The 22,703-nt window shown below is 34.0% G+C and overlaps 1 protein-coding gene across 2 annotated transcripts in view; it reads left to right on the top strand.

Annotated features, from left to right (window-relative positions):
* rsu1 (Ras suppressor protein 1) overlaps positions 1–22,703 on the top strand; it is a 68,369-nt gene that overhangs the window by 21,024 nt on the left and 24,642 nt on the right. For both annotated transcript variants that reach the window (XM_056450621.1, XM_056450623.1), the window contains exons 5-8: positions 1,063–1,181; positions 5,746–5,828; positions 7,786–7,900; positions 16,269–16,401. In XM_056450621.1, coding sequence (XP_056306596.1) covers positions 1,063–1,181; positions 5,746–5,828; positions 7,786–7,900; positions 16,269–16,401 — 450 coding nt within the window. The remainder of the gene's footprint in view (positions 1–1,062; positions 1,182–5,745; positions 5,829–7,785; positions 7,901–16,268; positions 16,402–22,703) is intronic.

The following is a 22,703-nucleotide window of genomic DNA, read 5'->3' on the forward strand; positions in this document are numbered from 1 at the left end:
TATGAACACGACACATTTTTAATATTGGTGCACTTGCTTGAATATTGACAACAACTTTTATTTCATTATTTATCATTTTTATTTAGATTTATCATATTACGTATTATATTATCATATACATTTTTAATAAATACCAACATTTTTAACCAGCAAAAAGTAAAAAGTTTACTTCGTTCGTTCGTTCGTTCGTTCGTTCGTTCGTTCGTTCATTCATTCATTCATTCATTCATTCATTCATTCATTCATTCATTCATTCATTCATTCATTCATTCATTCATTCATTCATTCATTCATTCATTCATTCATTCATTCATTCATTCATTCATTCATTCATTTTCTTTTCGGCCTAGTCCCTTTATTAATCCGGGGACAGCACTACCTACTGCGCCCCTGCGTCGCCCCCTAGATAAAATTAGTATTTCAAAATTATTTGATGCTTATAAAGATTAAAGCAACTTTTTTTTCTTCAATTAGTAATGCTTTGTATCATTATAAATGCATTTATTTTTTATTTTTACTTATAGCAAATTGAATGCATCCTCACTAAATAAAAGTATTGGCTTTAAAAAAAACGCTTTGACCACAGCATGGCAAAAAAGAAGCTTTGTGGTAAAATCGGTAAAATATTTCAGTAATTAACAATCATCTGGTGCAAACTAATTGGAGATTCATGGATTTTCCCCGCACATCATTTTAACTCAAATTGCTATGCTGAAAATATAATTCATAATCTAAAATGTATTCAGTTATAAATTTCAAGTGGCTTTGCACATTTAGTAGTGAATTAGGACTTCAGACTCCTCCTCGTCTTTAACTTTGAGCTTATAAATGTGAGCAGATCTCTTGAGTTGTGTTATAAATCTGTGCTGCTCTTGAAATATCAATCTTAATCAGTGAGATGGATCTGTGCGAACTGCATGTCTCTGTCTCATGTCTCTCAGTCGCTCCACTATGGATTTTCAATGGGTTCCCCTGTGTCAGAAATTGACAAGTGTTTCATAAATGTGTGTGTTTTTTTTAAATAATTTGAATAGGGTTTTTTTTCATTGTCTTCATATGTAGGATGAACAGGTTGAGCACTCTTCCACGAGGATTTGGATCTCTTCCAGCGCTGGAGGTTCTGGATCTGACGTACAATAACCTGAATGAGTCCTCACTTCCCGGGAATTTTTTTTACCTCAGTAAGTCTGCAGTAACCCCACCGAATTAACTCCCCAAAAATGCAAGTAATATACAATTTTAGTGTTTTTGTCTGATTTGTAAGTAAGTTGTAGTGAGAAATGGCAAGGAAATTTGTGTTGCCAGATCATTCTAGAAGAAAACAGCACATTTACATTGAAACATTACTAGGCGCTTTTATCCAAATTGACTCACGGGGTGTTCACACCAGACGTGGCATGCGCGAATAAATGACGGTATTCACGCATAAATAAACACATGAACATTTTGAGTTTACTCGCTTTATTTTTGTGTCAAATTTGCTTCATTTGCGCGTCTTATTCACTTCACAGTGGACTCAGATTTGATTAATGGGCGGGGCTTCTGTCTGCCCGGTGACTCTAGTTTCGTTGCTAAATGGCTAACATGGATTTTAGTGAGAGAATAACTGTGTTTATGTGCTTTAGGAAGGCTGCAAACGATTTGTTTGGCGCCATGTCTGAATTCCACTAGATCCTTTCTAGTTAATTAACTCCTCCAGAGACTATACTTGTATGATTGAAGCTTTTAGCTGTGCTTCAGCCTAAGCCGAGCCCAGTTTGATGTCCTGTTGTCCCTTGTCGGCAGGAGGATTTCACGCTTGGGACACCAACAACAAGCGCTACGTCATAATCATGCCCCTACCAGAGCAAGTTCCTGATTAGTTAACTGAATGTTCCCTAAATGTCAGCCCTAAATTTCCCAACTTGAGCAAATTGTGCGTCAAACTTGCAAAACCCTCAATTTTGTGCCGCTTTATGTGCAGGATGTCTATTCGCGTCTTTGCATTGACTTAACGTATAAATCACTTCATGCTTCATCCACGTCTGGTGTGAACGCACCATTGGAATTGAGGAGGCATTCAGCGATTCAGTAAGAGGCTATACACACAAGAAGTGCTAATTGTACATAGGAACTGTTTTAATCTAATTTGATTAAGTGCTATAGTAAGGAGTGGGATTGTTTTGTATTTTTTACAGGTGGTTTGTCAAGCCCACTCACCTGTATGGAGCACACTTTATAAATGCAGTAGTTTTTTTTGCGAGATTTGGAATGATTGTAAGAAAGTGGCTGGTGCAAATGTGCAAAAACTGGCGCAAGTGTCAGGTAAAGCATCAGAGAGATGAAAAAGTGTGTTTTCTACAGGTGGTTTGTCATGCCCACTCACCTGTATGAGGCACACTCAAAGTTGCATAATGTTTCAACTGAGGTGTGGTTGGGGAAAACATAATAAAATTAATTAAATCTACATATTTCATATTTAAAAATAAAACCAAAATATCATTACTTGCATTTGCTCACTCTAATAGCTCCATCAGCTTGATCAAAGTATTAATTACTATTAATTAAACTAATAATGTTCAAAAATGCTTTTAATAGGTGGACATGGCAACACTTGAAAAAATGTAAACCTTCCAGCAGTACACAAAAATAGAAATGCAATAGTTTAAAAGTTACTATATCGTCATAATGGATTTGTAGATGCTTTTATTTAGGTGGTTTAAATTCACTCCCTTGTTTAAATGCAGTTGTCAGTCCTGAAACATGTGCATGTGGCTAGATTTTGCAGATTGCTTGCACTTTTACACATTTTAATTGCGCTACCATTTAAAACTTGTTTATCATTGTGAGATTATTGATTTCAGATTTACCCACTTAAGAATCAAGAAATTGTGGTCGAGATCTTGCACACCATGTGGGCAGAATTAACTGCGAATGGAGCCAGGCTACATACTTACCATATGCAAACAAAATAACTGCCAACTTCATCATCTGCATCATCATCCTCATCACCATCATCATAATTCTCATCAGTCCAATCAGCTGGTCCCGTCAGAGGACACTGATGAGCAGTGATGGGCTCTAATAACCTGTTATTTTAATGGCAGCCACATAATGAAAGCACCATCTTAACATTAATCAAGGTCTCTGATCTCACACACATACACACACGCACATGCACACAGACAAACCTCCATTTATCACTGCTGTTTGGAGTATCTGTCAGATCGACTGTGACTTCTAATGCGAGTTGAAAAGGATAGGATTGTCTGTTGCTGTTTTTAACCATTCAAAACATTGGATGGAGCAAAAATGGGCGGGGCCACTGATCAAATGTAACATTTTTATACAAATCTAAGGTTAAAAATAATCCCTTTAGAGCTGGGTATTTGGGTTTATAAAAGTGTTCATTGCTTTTTTGTTTGACTGTGTTGTTACCCCAGGTGTTGCTTAAAGCCAGAGACTATAGGCAAAAACATATTTGTCAGTTTTGAAAAAAAAAATTTTTTTGGCTTTTCATAAAGTGTTTTTTTTTGTCAAATTTAAAGAGTGCACTTTCTTTTGTTGTACTTTACCAATTTATTTCTGTAATTCATGAACATTTTATATAAATTTTTAAAGACCATTTTTTCAAAAAGAGTATTATCTATCTATCTATCTGTCTGTCTGTCTGTCTGTCTGTCTGTCTGTCAGTCAGTAAGTCAGTCTGTCTGTCTGTCTGTCTGTCGGTCGATCCATCTATGTAGTCTGTCTGTCTGTCATTCTATCTATCTATCTATCTATCTATCTATCTATCTATCTATCTATCTATCTATCTATCTATCTATCTATCTATCTATCTGTCTGTCTGTCTGTCTGTCTGTCTGTCTGTCTGTCTGTCTGTCTGTCTGTCTGTCATTCTGTCTGTCTGTCTGTCTGTCTGTCTGTCTGTCTGTCTGTCTGTCTGTCTGTCAGTCAGTCTGTCTATCTATCTATCTATCTATCTATCTATCTATCTATCTATCTATCTGTCTGTCTGTCTGTCTGTCTGTCTGTCTGTCTGTCTGTCTGTCTGTCTGTCTGTCAGTCTGTCTGTCTGTCTGTCTGTCTGTCTGTCGGTCGATCCATCTATGTAGTCTGTCTGTCTGTCATTCTATCTATCTATCTATCTATCTATCTATCTATCTATCTATCTATCTATCTATCTATCTATCTATCTATCTATCTATCTATCTGTCTGTCTGTCTGTCTGTCTGTCTGTCTGTCTGTCTGTCTGTCTGTCTGTCTGTCTGTCTGTCATTCTGTCTGTCTGTCTGTCTGTCTGTCTGTCTGTCAGTCAGTCTATCTATCTATCTATCTATCTATCTATCTATCTATCTATCTATCTATCTATCTATCTATCTATCTATCTATCTGTCTGTCTGTCTGTCTGTCTGTCTGTCTGTCTGTCTGTCTGTCTGTCTGTCTGTCTGTCTGTCTGTCTGTCTGTCTGTCTGTCTGTCATTCTATCTATCTATCTATCTATCTATCTATCTATCTATCTATCTATCTATCTATCTATCTATCTATCTATCTATCTATCTATCTATCTATCTGTCTGTCTGTCTGTCTGTCTGTCTGTCTGTCTGTCTGTCTGTCTGTCTGTCTGTCTGTCTGTCATTCTATCTATCTATCTATCTATCTATCTATCTATCTATCTATCTATCTATCTATCTATCTATCTATCTATCTATCTATCATAAATATTCATATACATTAATCACAAATATTCATATATATTATATATAGCCTATATATTATATATATTGAATACAGACACCCACCATACTCCTGAATAAGTAGCTGTCAGAAGTGTTGCTGGTACGCTGGAAGTCCCATCTCCGAAATTATTCAAATACTTTTTCAAATAGGCACTTTGCTTATAAATAAACTGTAAATTTACAATGTAAATGACTACATTCTTCCCTAAAAAGTCTCAAAGTACATTATGTGGTCCAGCAGCTGCAGTATTTATCAAACTTTAGTAAGTTTATTCCTTCACTTTGCACTCGTTGCAGGCGGAGTGATACACAAGGGTGAAGAGGATTGAGCAGTGCTAATACTGGTGGAATATCACATGACTATCAGCCAATCAAATTTGAGAATCCTACTTGCATGAATCTATGTATCAATCAATCAATAATAAAAATAAATAAATAATAGAAATAAATAATAAAATAATTAAATAATTAAATAATAAAAACAAATCAAAAATAAATATAAAAATAAGTAAAATATATATATAAATCAATAAAAAATAAATGAACAAAAATAAAAATTTATTAATTAAAAAAAATAATAAAACATAAATTTATTAAAATGCATAAATAAATACAAATAAATAATTTTAAATATAATTTAAATAAGATATTTATATGTATGGTTGTTTTAAGAAAAATAAATAATTGTCCCCAACAAATGATTTTTGCACGCAACATTTATTCAAATTTGTACATATTTAATGAAACTGAAAACTTGTTGAAAAATGTTTGCAATTTCTAATGTAATTAATCAACTGGGTTGATATTAGGTTATGGTGATAACAGTTAGTCATTCACCCAATGCACCGGCAGTGTCTTGCCTTTAGTACACATCGTGAGTGTATTTGCTGCTGTTTGTTCATGATGTGTGTTTGTACTTGTAGCCATGCTGTATCAATCAGAGATGACCGCTTGTATTGATCAGTGTTTGCAATACTTCTCCCAAACACACACACACACACAAACTTCTCTCTCTCTCTCATTTCAGCCACCCTGCGCGCGCTCTATCTCAGTGACAACGATTTTGAGATTTTGCCCCCAGACATCGGCAAGCTGGCCAAGCTACAGATAGTGAGTAATTTATCTAAATTCCCTCTGAAATCAATTGCTTTTGTGGCGGTGCTCTGTGCTGTGTGTGTTGGATTTATTCTCCTCAGCGTGTGTTCTTTATCAGACGTGGTGAGAGGTGATTTAGAGAGTGATCTTCACCCCTGTGCTTGCTCGCAACTGATTCAGTGCAGGGTCACAGTGCCATAGAACAGCTGATCAGTACAACTTTCAAATTAAAAATAATTTTCTACTATTTTGGATTGGTGTGGCGTTAAAATATGGGTGTAATTACACCTGCGAGTTTTATGATGCAAGTGTTATTAGATGCTGTCTGGTACCACTGAAAATAAATTCCTCCCACGAAACAAGCCATTTTCACATGTTCATGAATGCATTTGCAGGGGATGTCGGTGTGACAGCGTTAAACAATGCTTTCATTAATTGACATTTCTGACTAAAATTGAAAATGAATAATATTTTTTTACATTTTATTATTAATTGCTATACAATTGACATTGGCTATTTTATTATTAATTGCAATACAATTGACATTGGCTATTTTATTATTAATTGCAATACAATTCACATTGGCTATTTTATTTTTGTTTATTTAGCTGTTTTATTTATTCTCAAAATACATATGCGGTCTAGCAGCTGCAGTATTTATCAAACTTTATTTCTCCACTTTGCGCTCATTGCAGGCGGAGTGATACACACAGGTGATGAGGGTTGAGTAGTGCTAATACTGGTGGAATATCACATGGCCATCCGCCAATCAAATTTGAGAACCCTACTTGTATGAATCAATCAATCAATCAGTAATAAAAATAAATAAATAATAAAAATAAATAGTAAAAAAAAAAAATTAAAAATAAATGAAAAAATAAATATAAGTAAATAAAAATACATTTTATTTAGTTTTTATTAATTGAAATACAATTCATATTGGTTATTTTATTTTATTTTATTTACTTTATTTTATATTTTAATTAATTGCAATACAATTCACATTTTCTATTTAATTTTTTGTTATTTGCAATACAATTCAAATTAGCTATTTTATTTTTATTAATTGCAAGACAATTCACATTAGCTGTTTTTTATTTTATTTTATTTTATTTTTGGTTAATTTCAACACAATCCACATTAGCAATACAATTCACATTGGTTTTTTAATATATTTTATTTTATTCTTTTATTGATTGCTATATAATTCACATTGGCTGTTTTATTTTATTTATTTTATATTATTATTAATTGTAATACAATTTACATTAGCTATTTTATTTATTTATTTTATTTTTTGTTAATTGCAATACAGTTCACATTGGCTATTTTATTTATTTTATTTTATTGTTAATTACAATACAATTCAAATTATCCCGTTTATTTTTATTTTTATTTATTTGTATTAATTGCAATACAATTCACATTAGCTATTTTATTTTATTAAATGTTTTTTATTAATTGCGATCAATTCACATTGGCTATTTTATTTAATTAATTTATTTTATTATTGTTTGTTTTGTTAATAGCTGTACAATTCACAATCATATTGGCTATTTTATTTATTTATTTATTTTTTCTTTATTTTATTTTTTATTAATTGAAATACAATTCACATTTGCTATTTTATTTTCATTTAAGATTTTTAGCATTTGCTTCACAAATCACATTGGCTATTTTATTATTAATTGCAATTCAGTTCACATTGGTTAATTTTTAACATTTCATATTATTATTTTATTTTATTTTATGCACACCCTCACCGCGTATTCAGGAGCATTGTCTTTTAATACAAAGAATATATGACTACTTTTTAATGATTTTTAAAAATATATATATTTAATACATTCATTATCAGATAAGTGACATTAAGAAAACAAAGATGATTATTTAGATTTTATGTTGTATTGAATTATTTCTCATCTATTTTTCTCTTTCCATTTTTTTTCAATTCTGGTCCTTCTCTTCTCAGTTAAGTTTGAGGGACAATGACCTCATCTCTCTACCCAGAGAGATTGGAGATCTGACTCAGCTGAAAGAACTTCATATTCAAGGGAACAGACTCACTGTACTTCCTCCTGAACTTGGTAAGACCCGTATAACCTGTATCAACATACTTTATGTTTTCTTAATAACAAATCCAGTCTATAAAGTCTGGAGTGCAATGATTGGTCGAGAGAAATGCAAAGTTATACAAACCTATCAACTTCCACACCAGACAAAATCAAGCACTCTGATCGGTTACAAATTTGTCATCTCTTGTGTGATTGGTTGCACCTTGGAGTGGTGCTGTTGGGTTTAACTCAGGTCAAACGTCTCTCTACCTGAATTCTTTCAGTTTGGGAACACCTCCAAACATGCGCGCACACACACACCAAATGCCCTTCTGACAGTAGTTCTTCCTCCTGTCTTGTTCCATCCCAACAATTTAATCTATGATTCTAGTGTACCAGTATTTCAGCATTATGTCAAGACTCACCTTAAGTGTCATATAAATGTCCTCCATACAAAATAAGTGGCCGTCTGCAGGGGGTGAGTGCATATACTGCACATTTTAAACTGTTGCTGCATAGAAATCGTTTGTTTGCATCATGTGATCGATCGCTGGAGAACAATTAATGGAGCAGTATGCAAGTTAAACACCCAGTGGATGAACTAGGTATTGCACTCCTGGTTCAAAACACAAGCAAGCGCAGGTTGCCAGATTGACGGCACCAACAGATTCATGCCTTATTATTGAGCCTAAAGGCTGATTTAAGGCTCACTTCTATTACGTGCGCACCGGCACACGATATAAGCAATATTTTCATGTTAAAATTAGTTTTTGTTCTAATAAACACCTGAAATTTGTATATTTTAGAAATGGTTACCATTTCGTTGGAGTGCAGTAAGTGCATATTCTGACCTTCTGAATGGCTGTATTTAAATTTCTGTCGTGTTTCGTCTGGTGCACACAGCCAAATTGCTTATCACTGCAAATCTCGTCACGTAGTGCGTTGTTAGGACACGAGGTTTCAATGTAACCTGATCACCTGATATTTACGTTCAAAATATTTATATTATTTGTTAATGAAAAACCACCTCATGTGGAGCACAAAGTGTGCAAAGAGTGTTTAAAACAGCCTCACGCCTGACTAAAGTGATTTACAACATCATAAAATTTTGAATACAAAAAGATGGATAAAAAAATAGAAACAGAATTAAGACATGAAACAGGCAAAATAAAATTCCTAATAGAAAACATGAAGTCGTTTAAATTGTATATATTATATGTGTGTGTGTGTATATGTATGTATATATATAAATATATATTAGGGCTGCACAATATATCGTTTCAGCATCGATATCGCAATGTGCGCATTCGCAATAGTCATATTGCAGAGCAATTTTGAGTTGTGATTATAGTTAACTAAAAATCACAGTTCAGTGCACGTTATTTGTTGGGTCATTTTGAATTTTAACCATAATCTATTAGTGTGCATTTTTTTTTACTCTGTGTTTTTTAAGGCCTGTGACTGTAAGATGTAAAGCAAATTTAAACCATTTGGGAACAAGAAATTATAATGTTTGTCACTTTACCAAAGATTAATTAAGTTTTATTATTTATCAAATGAAGAATATACAGTGTTATTTTAGATTCGATAATTGAATTACCTCAATATTGCAATTTTCCACCAAAAACCATAAAGCACTGTTTATTTAGTTTTTATCTGTGCTTAAAATTTTCAATTACATTTTTTATAAGTATTTTTGGATGCACTCCCCTAGAAAATCATCCCAATGTAAAATTGTGAATTCTTCCCAAACAGTTACTTAAGTCATATTGTGAAATTATACACATACTGCAGTATATATTGCAAAAATACAAAATACTGCATTGTCTTTTTTTCAATATCGTGCAGCCCTAATATATATACATTTGAAGTCAGAATTATTAGCCCCCCTGTTTATTTTTTTGTAATAATAGTTTTTATAACTCATTTCTAATAACTGATTTATTTTATCTTTGCCATAATGACAGTAAATAATATTTGACTAGATATTTTTCAAGACACTTTTATACAGCTTAAAGTGACATTTGAGGGCTTAACTAGGTTAATTAGGTTAACTAGGCATGTTAGGGTAATTAGGAAAGTTACTGTATAACGATGGTTTGTTCTGTAGACTATCGAAAAAAATTGCTTAAAGAGGCAAAAAATTTGGACCTTTAAAATGTTTTTTAAATAATTAAAAACTGCTTTTATTCCAGCCGAAATAAAACAAATAAAACTTTCTCCAGAAGAAAAAAATATTATCAGACAAATTGTGAAAATTTTCTTGCTCTGTTAAACATTTGGGAAATATTTTAAAAAGTTACAAAATCTATTTTGTAACACCAAAAAATAGACCTCAGAGCATCATGTAAAACAATAGACTTTTTTGTCCATCCATACGATATACACTACCTGACAAAAGCCTTGTCGTTGATCCCAGTTGTAAAAGCAATAAATAATAACTTGACTTCTAGTTGATCATTTGGAAAAGTGGCAGAAGGTAGATTTTTCAGATGAATCATGTGTTGAACTGCATCCCAATCATCCCAAATGATTCAGCCTTCAGCCTCAACATTAAAGTTTCTAAAAGTAAAGAAGGTCAAGGTACTCCAGAATTGGCCTGCCCAGTCACCAGAACTGAACATTATTGAGCACTTCTGGGGTAAGATGGAGGAGGAGGCATTGAAGATGAATCCAAAGAATTTTGATGAACTCTGGGAGTCCTGCAAGAATGCTTACTTTGCCATTCCAGATGACTTTATTAATAAGTGATTTGAGTCATTGCAGAGATGTATGGATGCAGTCCTCCAAGCTCATGGGAGTCATACACAATATTAATTCTTTCTCCATTGCACCATGACTTTATATTCTATACTGTACATTATTTCTGTTAAATGACAAGACTTTTGTCTAAGCAAAGTGAGATCTACTGTCCTAATTATATAATTAAAAATAGGCATCAAAACTTTTGTCAGGTAGTGTATATATCATTTTATTGCACAGCCCTTATTGTAATATGATTAGCTTTACAGGGCAGTTTTAATATGTTCATCCAAAATTCGGCAACGTTTCACAATATTCAGCTAATCCTGTTTTTACGACTAGATTTTGGGTTTTCAATATCAGCACCCTCAAAACCACTATGACTGAAATAAAGTAAAGCAAACAGCCCTCATATTGTCTTCGGATTGTTCTGTATTGACTTGCAATGTGCTTTAGCAATTGTCAGTTGTTTTTTCAGCCCTCTAGGTGCACGTGAACGCTCTGGTCAGCAGGTCTTTGTCCTGTGCTCTCAGTAGGGGAGACTCTTCCTGTGTGTAGCTTATTAGGACCCCTCTGTCATGTCCCTGTAATCCCACTCCACAGACCATCCTCGTTAAACTACCACCGCCACCACTTTGTGTGTGTGTGTGTGTTTGAGAAGAGAGCCCAGCTAACAAGGAGCAACCAAGCGCACATGCCAAGAGCAGCAAAGGAAAAGGAGGGATGTGAATAAGAGTGTGCAAAGAGGACAGATAGACAGTCTTTACCATTCAGAACATCTCATGTGTAAAGCTGATGCTTTAAACTGTTTTATGAAAAAGAGGAAGGAAATTGAACCTTGAGATCTGAAATAGTTGTACATTCTTTTAGGTCTTTCGTCTGGGTCTTTTGGGTTCAGGGCTGATTTACAGTAATGGTCATGTCTGGCTGCGTTTGTGAGGTGTGTGTCATCGCGTGCTGGGGTCCAGGTTTAATTTCACCCCCTCTTTTGACAAGGCCGCTCAACACTTGCTAATCAGAAACTATTTAATTAGCCCCCCTGTGAGCTGAGATGAGCCACATAAGCGCTTTGACCCGGACTGTTTCGTCTGTATTGTGTGAACTGGTTTCTTTTCCTGGTCTGGTGTCGTCATGTTTTCTTGTCTCCTTATTTCTCCATTTGTCTCTTGTTTAATGATCTTCGTTTGTTTAGTTCTTTATCTTATCTTGTCTCATTTGGGCTCTTTTCTTTTCTGTTTGTTCTTTTTTGTCTCTTGTTTTTTTATCTCATCTTGATACAAAGTGAGGGTTTTTGTCTTGTACTTTAGCACTTTGAATGGTAACGTCCTGACTTTTCCTATTTCTCCATTTGTCTCGTGTTTAGTCATCCTCTTTTGTTTAGTTTCTTCTCTTATCTTGTCTCATTTGGGCTCTTCTATGATTGTTTTTTTTTTTTGTCTCTTATCTTGTGTCTTGTTTCTTTTCTTTTCCATCTCATCTCGTCTCGATATAAGGCGAGGGTTTTTGTCTTGTACTTTATCTCCTTTAATGGTAACGTCCTGATTTTTCTTTGTGTCGTCATCTTTTCTTGTCTCCTTAGTTCTCCATTTGTCTCCTGTTTAGTCATCCTCTTGTTTAATTTCTCCTCTTATCTTGTCTTGTTTGGGCTCTACTTGTCTTTTTTCTTTTCTTTCTGTTCTTTATTTTGTCTCTCTTTTTATCTTGTGTCTTGTTTCTTTTCTTTTCAATCTCATCTTCGCATCTTGAATAGTAATGTTCTGATTTTTCTTTGTGTCATCATCTTTTCTTGTCTTCTTATTTTTCCATTTGTCTCATATCACTCTCAAAGAGTGATCCTCTTTATTAATTTCTCATGTTATCTTGTCTCGTTTGGGTTCTTCTTGTCTTTTTTCTTTTCTTTCTGTTCTTTTTTTTGTCTCTTATCTTGTCTTGTTTCTTTTCTTTTTCCATCTCATTTTGTCTCGATACAAGGTGAAGGTTTTTGTCTTGTACTTTAGCACCTTGAATGGTAAAATCCTGACTTTTCTTTGGGTCATCATTTTTTCCTGTCTCCTTATTTCTCAATCTGTCTCTTGTTTAGTCATCCTCTTTTGTTTAATTTCTCATCTTGTCTCATTTGGGTTCTTCTTGTCTTTATTTTTCCTTTCTATTCTTTTATTGTCTCTTATCTTATCTTATCTTATCTTTATTCTTTTCTTTTTCCATCTCATCTCATCTCGATACAAGGCGAGTGTTTTTATCTTGTACTTTTGCACCTTGTATGGTAATGACTTGACTTTTCATGTTCATGGTTTTCTTGACTCTTCTCATTTCTTGTTTTGCTCTTTTCTTGTCTCACCTTGTCTTTTCTCATTGTGTTTTGTCTCCTTGTCTCATCTATTTGTGACTCATCTCATTTTGTGTCTTCATTTCTCATTTTGTTTCCTTCTCTCATCTTGTCTCCTCATTTCTCTTTTTGTATTCTTGTGACTCATCTCATTTTGACTCTTTGTTTCTCATTTCTTGTTTTGTATCCTTGTTTCATCATATTTTGTCTATTCATTTCACATTTTCTCTCTTTGTGTCTCATCTTGTCTTGGCTCTTAATTTCTCATTTTGTCTCTTTTTGACTCATCTATTTTTTTTTCTTCTTCTCATTTTTTCTCCTTGTGTCTCATCTCATCTGTCTCTTAATTTCTCATTGTCCCATAGTCTCATCTTGTTGCTTTTGTCATCTCACCATATCTTTTGTTTCTTGTTCATCTCTTATCTCTTTGTCTTATCTCGTCTTTGTCTCTTAATTTGTCATTTTGTCTCTTTGTGTCTTATTTTGCCTCTGTCTCATCTTGTCGTCTCATTTTTCATTTTGCATCCTCGTAACTCATCTCATTTTGACTCTTTGTTTCTCTTTTTTCATCTCATCTTTTAAATTCTCATTTTACTTCATTGTCTCATCCCATCCCGGCTTTAAATTTCTTATTTTGTCTGCTTTTGACTCATCAATTTTTTTTCTTTGTTTCTCATTTTTTCTCCTTGTGTCTCATCTCATCTGGTCTTTTAATTTATCATCATCCCCTAGTCTCATCTTGTTGCTTTTGTCATCTCACCATATCTTTTGTTTCTTGTTTCTCTCTTATCTCTTTGTGTCTCATCTTATTCTGACTCTTGATTTCTCGTTTAGTCTTCTTGACTCATCTAATTTTTTCTCTTTGTTTCTTATTTTGCCTCTTTGTCTCATCTCATCTTGTCGTCTCATTTTTTAATTTTCTATCCTTGTGACTCATTTTATTTTGACTCTGTTTCTATTTTTTGTCTAGTTTTTCATCTGATCTTTTCAATTCTCATTTTGTCTCCTTGTCTTAACTCTGATCTAAATTTCTCATTTTGTCCACCTTTTAACTCATCTTTTTTTTCATCCTTTCTCATTTTGTCTCCTTATGTCTCTCATCTGGTCTCTTAGTTTCTCATTTTGTCTCCTTGTGTTTCATCTAATCTGTTCTTAATTTCTCATTTTGTCTCATCTCATCTGGTCTCTTAATTTCTCATTTTGTCTCCTTGTGTCTCATCTAATCTGTTCTTAATTTCCCATTTTGTCTCATTGTGTCTCATCTCATCTGGTCTCTTAATTTCTCAAATTGTCTCCTTGTGTTTCATCTCATCTATACTTTATCATTTTGTCTCATTGTGTCTTATCTCATCTGGTCTCTCAATTTCTCATTTTGTCTCCTTGTGTTTCATCTAATCTGTTCTTAATTTCTCATTTTGTCTCATTGTGTCTCATCTCATCTGGTCTCTTAATTTCTCAAATTGTCTCCTTGTGTTTCATCTCATCTATACTTTATCATTTTGTCTCATTGTGTCTTATCTCATCTGGTCTCTTAATTTCTCATTTTGTCTCCTTGTGTTTCATCTAATCTGTTCTTAATTTCTCATTTTGTCTCATTGTGTCTCATCTCATCTGGTCTCTTAATTTCTTATTTTGTCTCCTTGTGTTTCATCTAATCTGTTCTTAATTTCTCATTTTGTCTCATTGTGTCTTATCTCATCTGGTCTCTTAATTTCTTATTTTGTCTCCTTGTGTTTCATCTAATCTGTTCTTAATTTCTCATTTTGTCTCATTGTGTCTTATCTCATCTGGTCTCTCAATTTCTCATTTTGTCTCCTTGTGTTTCATCTAATCTGTTCTTAATTTCTCATTTTGTCTCATTGTGTCTCATCTCATCTGGTCTCTTAATTTCTCAAATTGTCTCCTTGTGTTTCATCTCATCTATACTTTATCATTTTGTCTCATTGTGTCTTATCTCATCTGGTCTCTTAATTTCTCATTTTGTCTCCTTGTGTTTCATCTAATCTGTTCTTAATTTCTCATTTTGTCTCATTGTGTCTCATCTCATCTGGTCTCTTAATTTCTTATTTTGTCTCCTTGTGTTTCATCTAATCTGTTCTTAATTTCTCATTCTCTCTCATCTCATCTGGTCTCTTAATTTCTCAAATTGTCTCCTTGTGTTTCATCTCATCTATACTTAATTTATCATTTTGTCTCATTGTGTCTTATCTCATCTGGTCTCTTAATTTCTCATTTCGTCTCATTGTGTCTCCTCATCTGGTCTCTTAATTTCTCATTCTGTCTCATTTTGTCTCATCTCATCTGCTCTTAATTTCTCATTTTGTCTCATCTCATCTGGTCTCTTAACTTCTCATTTTGTCTCATTGTGTCTCATCTCATCTGGTCTCTTAACTTTTCATTTTGTCTCATTGTGTCTCATCTCATCTGGTCTCTTAACTTCTCATTTTGTCTCATTGTGTCTCATCTCATCTGGTCTCTTAACTTTTCATTTTGTCTCATTGTGTCTCATCTCATCTGGTCTCTTAACTTTTCATTTTGTCTCATTGTGTCTCATCTCATCTGGTCTCTTAATTTCTCATTTTGTCTCATTGTGTCTCATCTGGTCTCTTAACTTCTCATTTTGTCTCATTGTGTCTCATCTCATCTGGTCTCTTAACTTCTCACTTTGTCTCCCTGTCTCAGTTCCTCTTGTCTCTTCTTGTTGCATAATGTCTCATCTCATTTCTTGTTTCTCTTTGTCTCATTTTCTATTTTGTCCATTTATGTCATTGCATCTTATTTCTTGATTTTGTCTCTTCACCTATCATCGCCTCTTTTTTATCTTATCTTATGCCTTATTTCTTTGTACATGTAATATTAAATAGTGTCTTGTATTCTTTGTTAATTTGTTTCTAGACTTTTTATTTCTTGTTTTTTCAGGGGTTTTCTCTCTTTTCATTACATCTCACCCTTTGTTCTCTCATCCATTCTTTGGTTGATCTCATCTGGTTCTCTTTTGTTTGTATCTCTTTTTTTCCTTCCTGTTTTTGCAATTTGAGCTCATTTCATCTCTTCATGTCTCATATTGCCATCTTGTTTTGTTTATCTCATCTAATTAACCCTTATCAGGTAGCTTCTCTCTGGTTTCTTTTCTTTTTTCTTTTGTCTGCTCTTTTCTTTTCCGAATTTTCCCTCATGCCATCTCAATGCAACTTATATTAACTTAATTTTTTGAATCTTCATATTGCTCATGTCTTCACCTTCTTGTCTGATCTGACCTCCACTATCTCTTACACTTTTTTTTAAATAAAAAAATTTATATCTAATTCTCTCTCTCTCACTCTGTGTCTGTAGGTAATCTGGACCTGACGGGACCCAAGCAAGTGTTTAAGGCTGAGAATAACTCCTGGGTGACTCCTATCGCAGACCAGTTCCAGCTGGGCATTTCTCATGTCTTTGAGTACATCCGCTCCGAGACATACAAGTAGTAAGTGAATCTCTCCATTCCTCTGCGCTGATTTTAAACATCCAGGAGCATGTGCTGTGAATCAGAGTGACAAAGCCAATATAGTAGCTCAGTGGTTAGGGATTTTACCTATTTATATAAAGATTTATAATATAAATCTCTAGTACTGGTGACCTTGACACTATCAAGTTTTCCATGCGTCCTGGAAAATTAGAATCAGAATCAGAATCAGAATCAGAATCAGAATCAAATTACTTACCAAAAATGTTCGTCATCACACAAAATATTGCCTCTTTGCACCTTTTCACCAAACAAACCCAGAGCAGGATGTTTCTAAGCTTTTTATGTACAGGATGTTTCTAAGCTTTTTATGTACAGTCTTGTTTTGTTGGTGAATGAATCTGTTTTAGAATGAATCATTTGAAAAAGTAATTCAATGTCGCAGGTGTTTGGAATAGATCTTTTAAAAGAATGACTCACTCATTCAGACTGCTATTTACTGACACCTATTGTTGCATTTAATTTATTATTATCTCTTTATTCTATTATTTATTACTCTCATCTCCTGAATCTTGTGAATAAATCTGCATTTTTGAATGAATCATTTGTGATTCTGTGTCCCAGGGGTTTGGAATGCATCTTTTGATAGAATGATTCAAATGACTCGCTCATTAAAACTGTTATTTACTGGCACCTATTGTTAGATTTAGTTTATTATTATTTCTATTATTTCTTTCTTTCATCTCATGAATCTTGTGTATGAATCTGCATTTTTGAATGAATCATTTAAAAAAATATTTGGTGTCCCAGGCATTTGTAATGTATTTTTGATAGAATGACTCAAATGACTCACTTATTAAGACTGCTATTTACTGGATCCTATTGGTGGATTTAGTTTATTATTACTTATTTATTATTTCTATTATTTCTTTCTCTCATCTCATGAATCTCGTGAATGAATCAGTGTTTTTGAATGAGTCGTTTGAAAAAAGTTTTGATGTCCCAGGCATTTGTAATGCATCTTTTGATAGAATGATTCAAATGACTCGCTCGTTAAAACTGTTATTTACTGGCACCCATTGTTAGATTTAGTTTATTATTATTTCTATTATTTCTTTCTCTCATCTCATGAATCTTGTGTATGAATCTGCATTTTTGAATGAATCATTTAAAAAAATATTTGGTGTCCCAGGCATTTGTAATGTATTTTTTGATAGAATGACTCAAATGACTCACTTATTAAGACTGCTATTTACTGGATCCTATTGGTGGATTTAGTTTATTATTACTTATTTATTATTTCTATTATTTCTTTCTCTCATCTCATGAATCTCGTGAATGAATCAGTGTTTTTGAATGAGTCGTTTGAAAAAAGTTTTGATGTCCCAGGCATTTGTAATGCATCTTTTGATAGAATGATTCAAATGACTCGCTCGTTAAAACTGTTATTTACTGGCACCCATTGTTAGATTTTGTTTATTATTATTTCTATTATTTCTTTCTCTCATCTCATGAATCTTGTGTATGAATCTGCATTTTTGAATGAATCATTTAAAAAAATATTTGGTGTCCCAGGCATTTGTAATGTATTTTTTGATAGAATGACTCAAATGACTCACTTATTAAGACTGCTATTTACTGGATCCTATTGGTGGATTTAGTTTATTATTACTTATTTATTATTTCTATTATTTCTTTCTCTCATCTCATGAATCTCGTGAATGAATCAGTGTTTTTGAATGAGTCGTTTGAAAAAAGTTTTGATGTCCCAGGCATTTGTAATGCATCTTTTGATAGAATGATTCAAATGACTCGCTCGTTAAAACTGTTATTTACTGGCACCCATTGTTAGATTTTGTTTATTATTATTTCTATTATTTCTTTCTCTCATCTCATGAATCTCGTGAATGAATCAGTGTTTTTGAATGAGTCGTTTGAAAAAAGTTTTGATGTCCCAGGCATTTGTAATGCATCTTTTGATAGAATGATTCAAATGACTCGCTCGTTAAAACTGCTATTTACTGGCACCTATTGTTGAATTTAGTTTATTATTATTTCTTTTTTATATTTCTTTCTCTCATCTCATGAATCTTGTGAATGAATCTGCGTTTTTGAATGAATCGTTTTGAAAAGTGATTTGGTGCCCCAGATGTCTGAAACGCACCTTTTAAAAGAAGACTCAAATGACTCGCTCATTAAAACTGCTGTTTACCGACACCTATTGTTGGATTTAGTTCATTATTATTTCTTTATTAGTCATATTATTTCTTTTTCTCATCTCAAGAATCTTGTGAATGAATCTGCATTTTTGAATTAATCATTTGAAAAAATGATTCAGTGTCCCAGATGTTTTTAGAGGATGTTTTAATAGAATGATTCAAATGACTCTCTCATTAAAACTACTGTTTACTGGCACCTATTGTTAGATTTAGTTTATTATTCTTTCTCGAGGTAATCAAAATCTAACCAGTTCATCGTAATAAAGAGAATAGATTAGCACCAGACACTTAATGTGTATGCTTATTTACTGCATTTATGGTTTTATAGTGAAGTCATTGCCATAAATTATACATTTTTAAAGATTTCTGTGAGTAATATTTTACATAAAGCTGCCAATCTGTGACCAATACCCTTAATCACGTCATATAAAATTTTCAATGTCCTGGAAAAATATATTTTAAAAAAGAGTGGGAACATGCAACTATAAAAACTTAAGAATCATTCATATATTTGCTTATATATTGGAATTTCTTTAAAGCACAATGTTAGTCATGAAACTCAGATCAGATCACAGGCACATAAAGAGCCATTGTCGCTAGGTATTTAACTAAGAGAAATGTCTTGCTGAATATGAGGTATAAATTTAGTCCATCTATACAGGCCAGTTTTATTGTGGCACATATTTTTCTGGAACAACCCTTAGGATGATGATGAAAGAGAGGAAAGGTGCGGTTCTCTTATTATTTCAGGATCTGATGATTTAATGCACAATCAAACTAATTAAAATGAGGGCTTGAGGCGTTACCCTAAAAGTCTCATCGCTCTCTGTCTTTCGTTATCACTCTTATTCCCCTTACATACTATTAAATGTTCAGTGGAAAGTCATTTGTTTGCACTCGTGTAAAATAAAAGACTTTTTGCGTTGGGTGTCAAAATCAGAGCAAAGTGTGTGGCATTTACTTCAAAATACTTTAGAGGAACATGAAAAAAACAGAAATTAAATAAAAGGACACTGAGTGTAAAGCATGCGAGTTGTAACATTTTCAGATCTTACCATTACTTTTTTAAATACTGTTTTCATCATCATTGCTGCTCTCTTGGTTCTCATTAAAACACAGAAATTAGTCAACATACAGTAACACACACTGTTTAAATAATATGATTTATTGTTCATTTTTAATGATATTCAATGTTTTATACACTAAATAGAAAAAATACATGAATGATAGTGTGTGTGTGTATATATATATATATATATATATATATATATATATATATATATATATATATATATATATATATATATATATATATATATTATAGGTGGGCATAGATAATTTTTTTAATGGCTCATTTGAAATGCTGAAGTTTTTTTTCTTTAAGTTTGGCGAGCGTTATTACATTCTATAACACTCTCACCAGTCCTTGCTCATTATTTGCGTCTAATGTATTTGAAAGCATCATGTAGTTGCTGCAGGTTTGTCGGCTGCACATCCATGATGCGAATCTCCCGTTCCACCACATCCCAAAGGTGCTCTATTTAATTGAGCTCTGGTGACTGTGGAGGCCATTTGAGTACAGTGAACTCATTGTCATGTTCAAGAAACCAGTCTGATATGATTGGCGCTTTATGACATGGCGTGTTATCTTGCTGGAAGTAGCTAGAAGTTGGGTACACTGTGGTCATAAAGGGATGGACATGGTCTGCAACAATACTCAGGTAGGCTGTGGCATGGACACAATGCTCAGTACAGTTAGTACTAATGGGGCCAAAGTGTGCCAAGAAAATATCCCCCATACCATTACACCACCACCAGCAGCCTGAACCGTTGATACAAGGCAGGATGCATCCATGCTTTGTTGATGCCAAATTCTGACCTTACCATCCGAATGTCGCAGCAGAAATAAAGACTCATCAGAACAGTCAATACTTTTCCAATTTTCTATTGTCAAATTTTGGTGAGCCTGTGTGAATTGTAGCCTCAGTTTCCTGTTCTTAGCTGACAGGAGTGGCACCTGGTGTGGTCTTCTGCTGCTGTAGCCCATCTGCTTCAAGGTTGGATGTGTTGTGCATTCAGAGATGCTCTTCTGCAGACCTCGGTTGTAACGAGTGGCTATTTGAGTTACTGTTGCCTTTCTATCAGCTGGAACCAGTCTGGCCATTTATGCCACCAATCATGCCACATTCAAAGTTACTTAAATCACTTTTCCTCCCCATTCTGATGCTCAGTTTGAACAGCAGCAGATTGTCTTGACCATGTCTACATGCCTAAGTGCATTGAGTTGCTGCCATGTGATTGTCTGATTAGAAAATTGCATTAACAAGCAGTTGGACAGGTGTACCTAATAAAGTGGCACCAGGGAGTGTATATTCTATACAGTGCATACGCTGCATACAATAACATATAGAATATATAGACTGTTTCAATGTGGTGATGTCATTGGCCCATTAACATTTCCTGCTTTTTGCCAAACTATTTTAATAACTAACAATAGACAATTCAATCATATCTCAATGTTAAAACAGCTATCATAGTGTTATTTATCAATATGTGGACCTTTTAGGATTTTCAGGAGCTAAGAAAATTAAAAATGTAAAATAGGAAATATGTTAAGACCATTGTTATTGTTTACATCCCTCAAAATGGTCTAGAACACATCAAATATATTATGTTTGTTAATAACACTTTGTATAATATGCTAAATACCATGTTACTCTACAATACAATGAAATGTTTTATCTGACTAAACAAATATGTCTCAAGCCTAACAAAACCTTGACGTAATCCTTTTGACCTGAGGAAGCATATTTCCAGTCTAATTGTAGTATAGGTTTCACGGCCCTGTTCCACTTCCCAATCCCCCTGAACAGGAGAGGCAAATCCCCCTCTGTTTGATCATTTAGCTGCTCGCTGTGCCGCTGTCTGGAGAGGAGCGCCGTAACCCACTTACCGGAACTGATCTTCCCCTACAGGCACAGTCAAAACCACCACGCGTCTCAGTATGTGCTGACACCGTGACCGAGTGTGTGTGTGTGTGTGTGTGTGTAATAATCAGATACTGCCGCTTGAAATGTTTTGAATAGTTTCGATACGTTGACTGCGTATCATCCGTTGTAATGCGCTTGTGTTTTGGCAAAACTCAATAGTTCACTTCCTGCACGCTGTTTTGTATTGAACTAAAAGTCTGCGAGGTTTGAAGGTTGAGAGCTGACATTGCAGATTTACGTTTGATAAATGGGAATTTTTTGAGAGAATCAATGGCGTCTGGAGCTGTCATCCATTTTGTGTCAAGCACTCATCAAAACTGCCGCGTACGTTTGATTTTTGAGTGCGATATCGGAGTCTAAGCAGTTCTGACCACCATTTATCTTTCTGTACTTGTCTGTTTGTGCTTGTTGGGATATTTAGGTATAATTATTCCTCAAGTTTTTGGACGGAGATCTCTATGAACGCGCATTGTGTGCTGAATACGATTGCTTGTTGAAAAGCAAACCGGGAGGTTTTACAATCAAGATAAAAACAATATTTTCGTGTAATAAAAGCATGTTTTATTGTAGTAAAGCACGTATTTTAAAGTTAAAACAATGGCAGCCATTTAAGAAAATTATAATTTATGTACAAATCTGTCATTATTTGCCTGAAAAACGGTTCGAGAAGTCGATTCTGAGATTTTCAAATTGCATCGGAATTCCTCTTGAATGCTAGTTCTAGGCTAGTTTTTAATAGCAGATGGTGCTCTAGGCAAGTTTTTAACAGCAGATGGCACTCTAAGCAAATTTTTAACAGCGGATGACGCTCTAGGCCAGTGGTGCTCAACCTTGATCCTGGAGATCGTCCTTCCTGCAAAGTTCAGCTCCAACCCTGATCAAACACACCTGAACCAGTTAATTAGGACCTGAACAACACTTGATAATTACCGGCAGGTGTGTTTGATATGGGTTGCAAGTGAAATCTGCAGGAAGGTCGACCTCCAGGAACAGGGTTGGTCACCCCTGCTCTAGGCTAGTTTTTAACAGCAGATGCCGCTCTATGCTAGTTTTAGGCTAGTTTTTAACTGCAGATGGCACTCTAGGCTAGTTTTAACAGCAGATGTTGCTCTAT

The sequence above is a fragment of the Danio aesculapii genome, chromosome 24 (assembly GCF_903798145.1).
Source record: "Danio aesculapii chromosome 24, fDanAes4.1, whole genome shotgun sequence".
Classification (NCBI taxonomy): domain Eukaryota; kingdom Metazoa; phylum Chordata; class Actinopteri; order Cypriniformes; family Danionidae; genus Danio; species Danio aesculapii.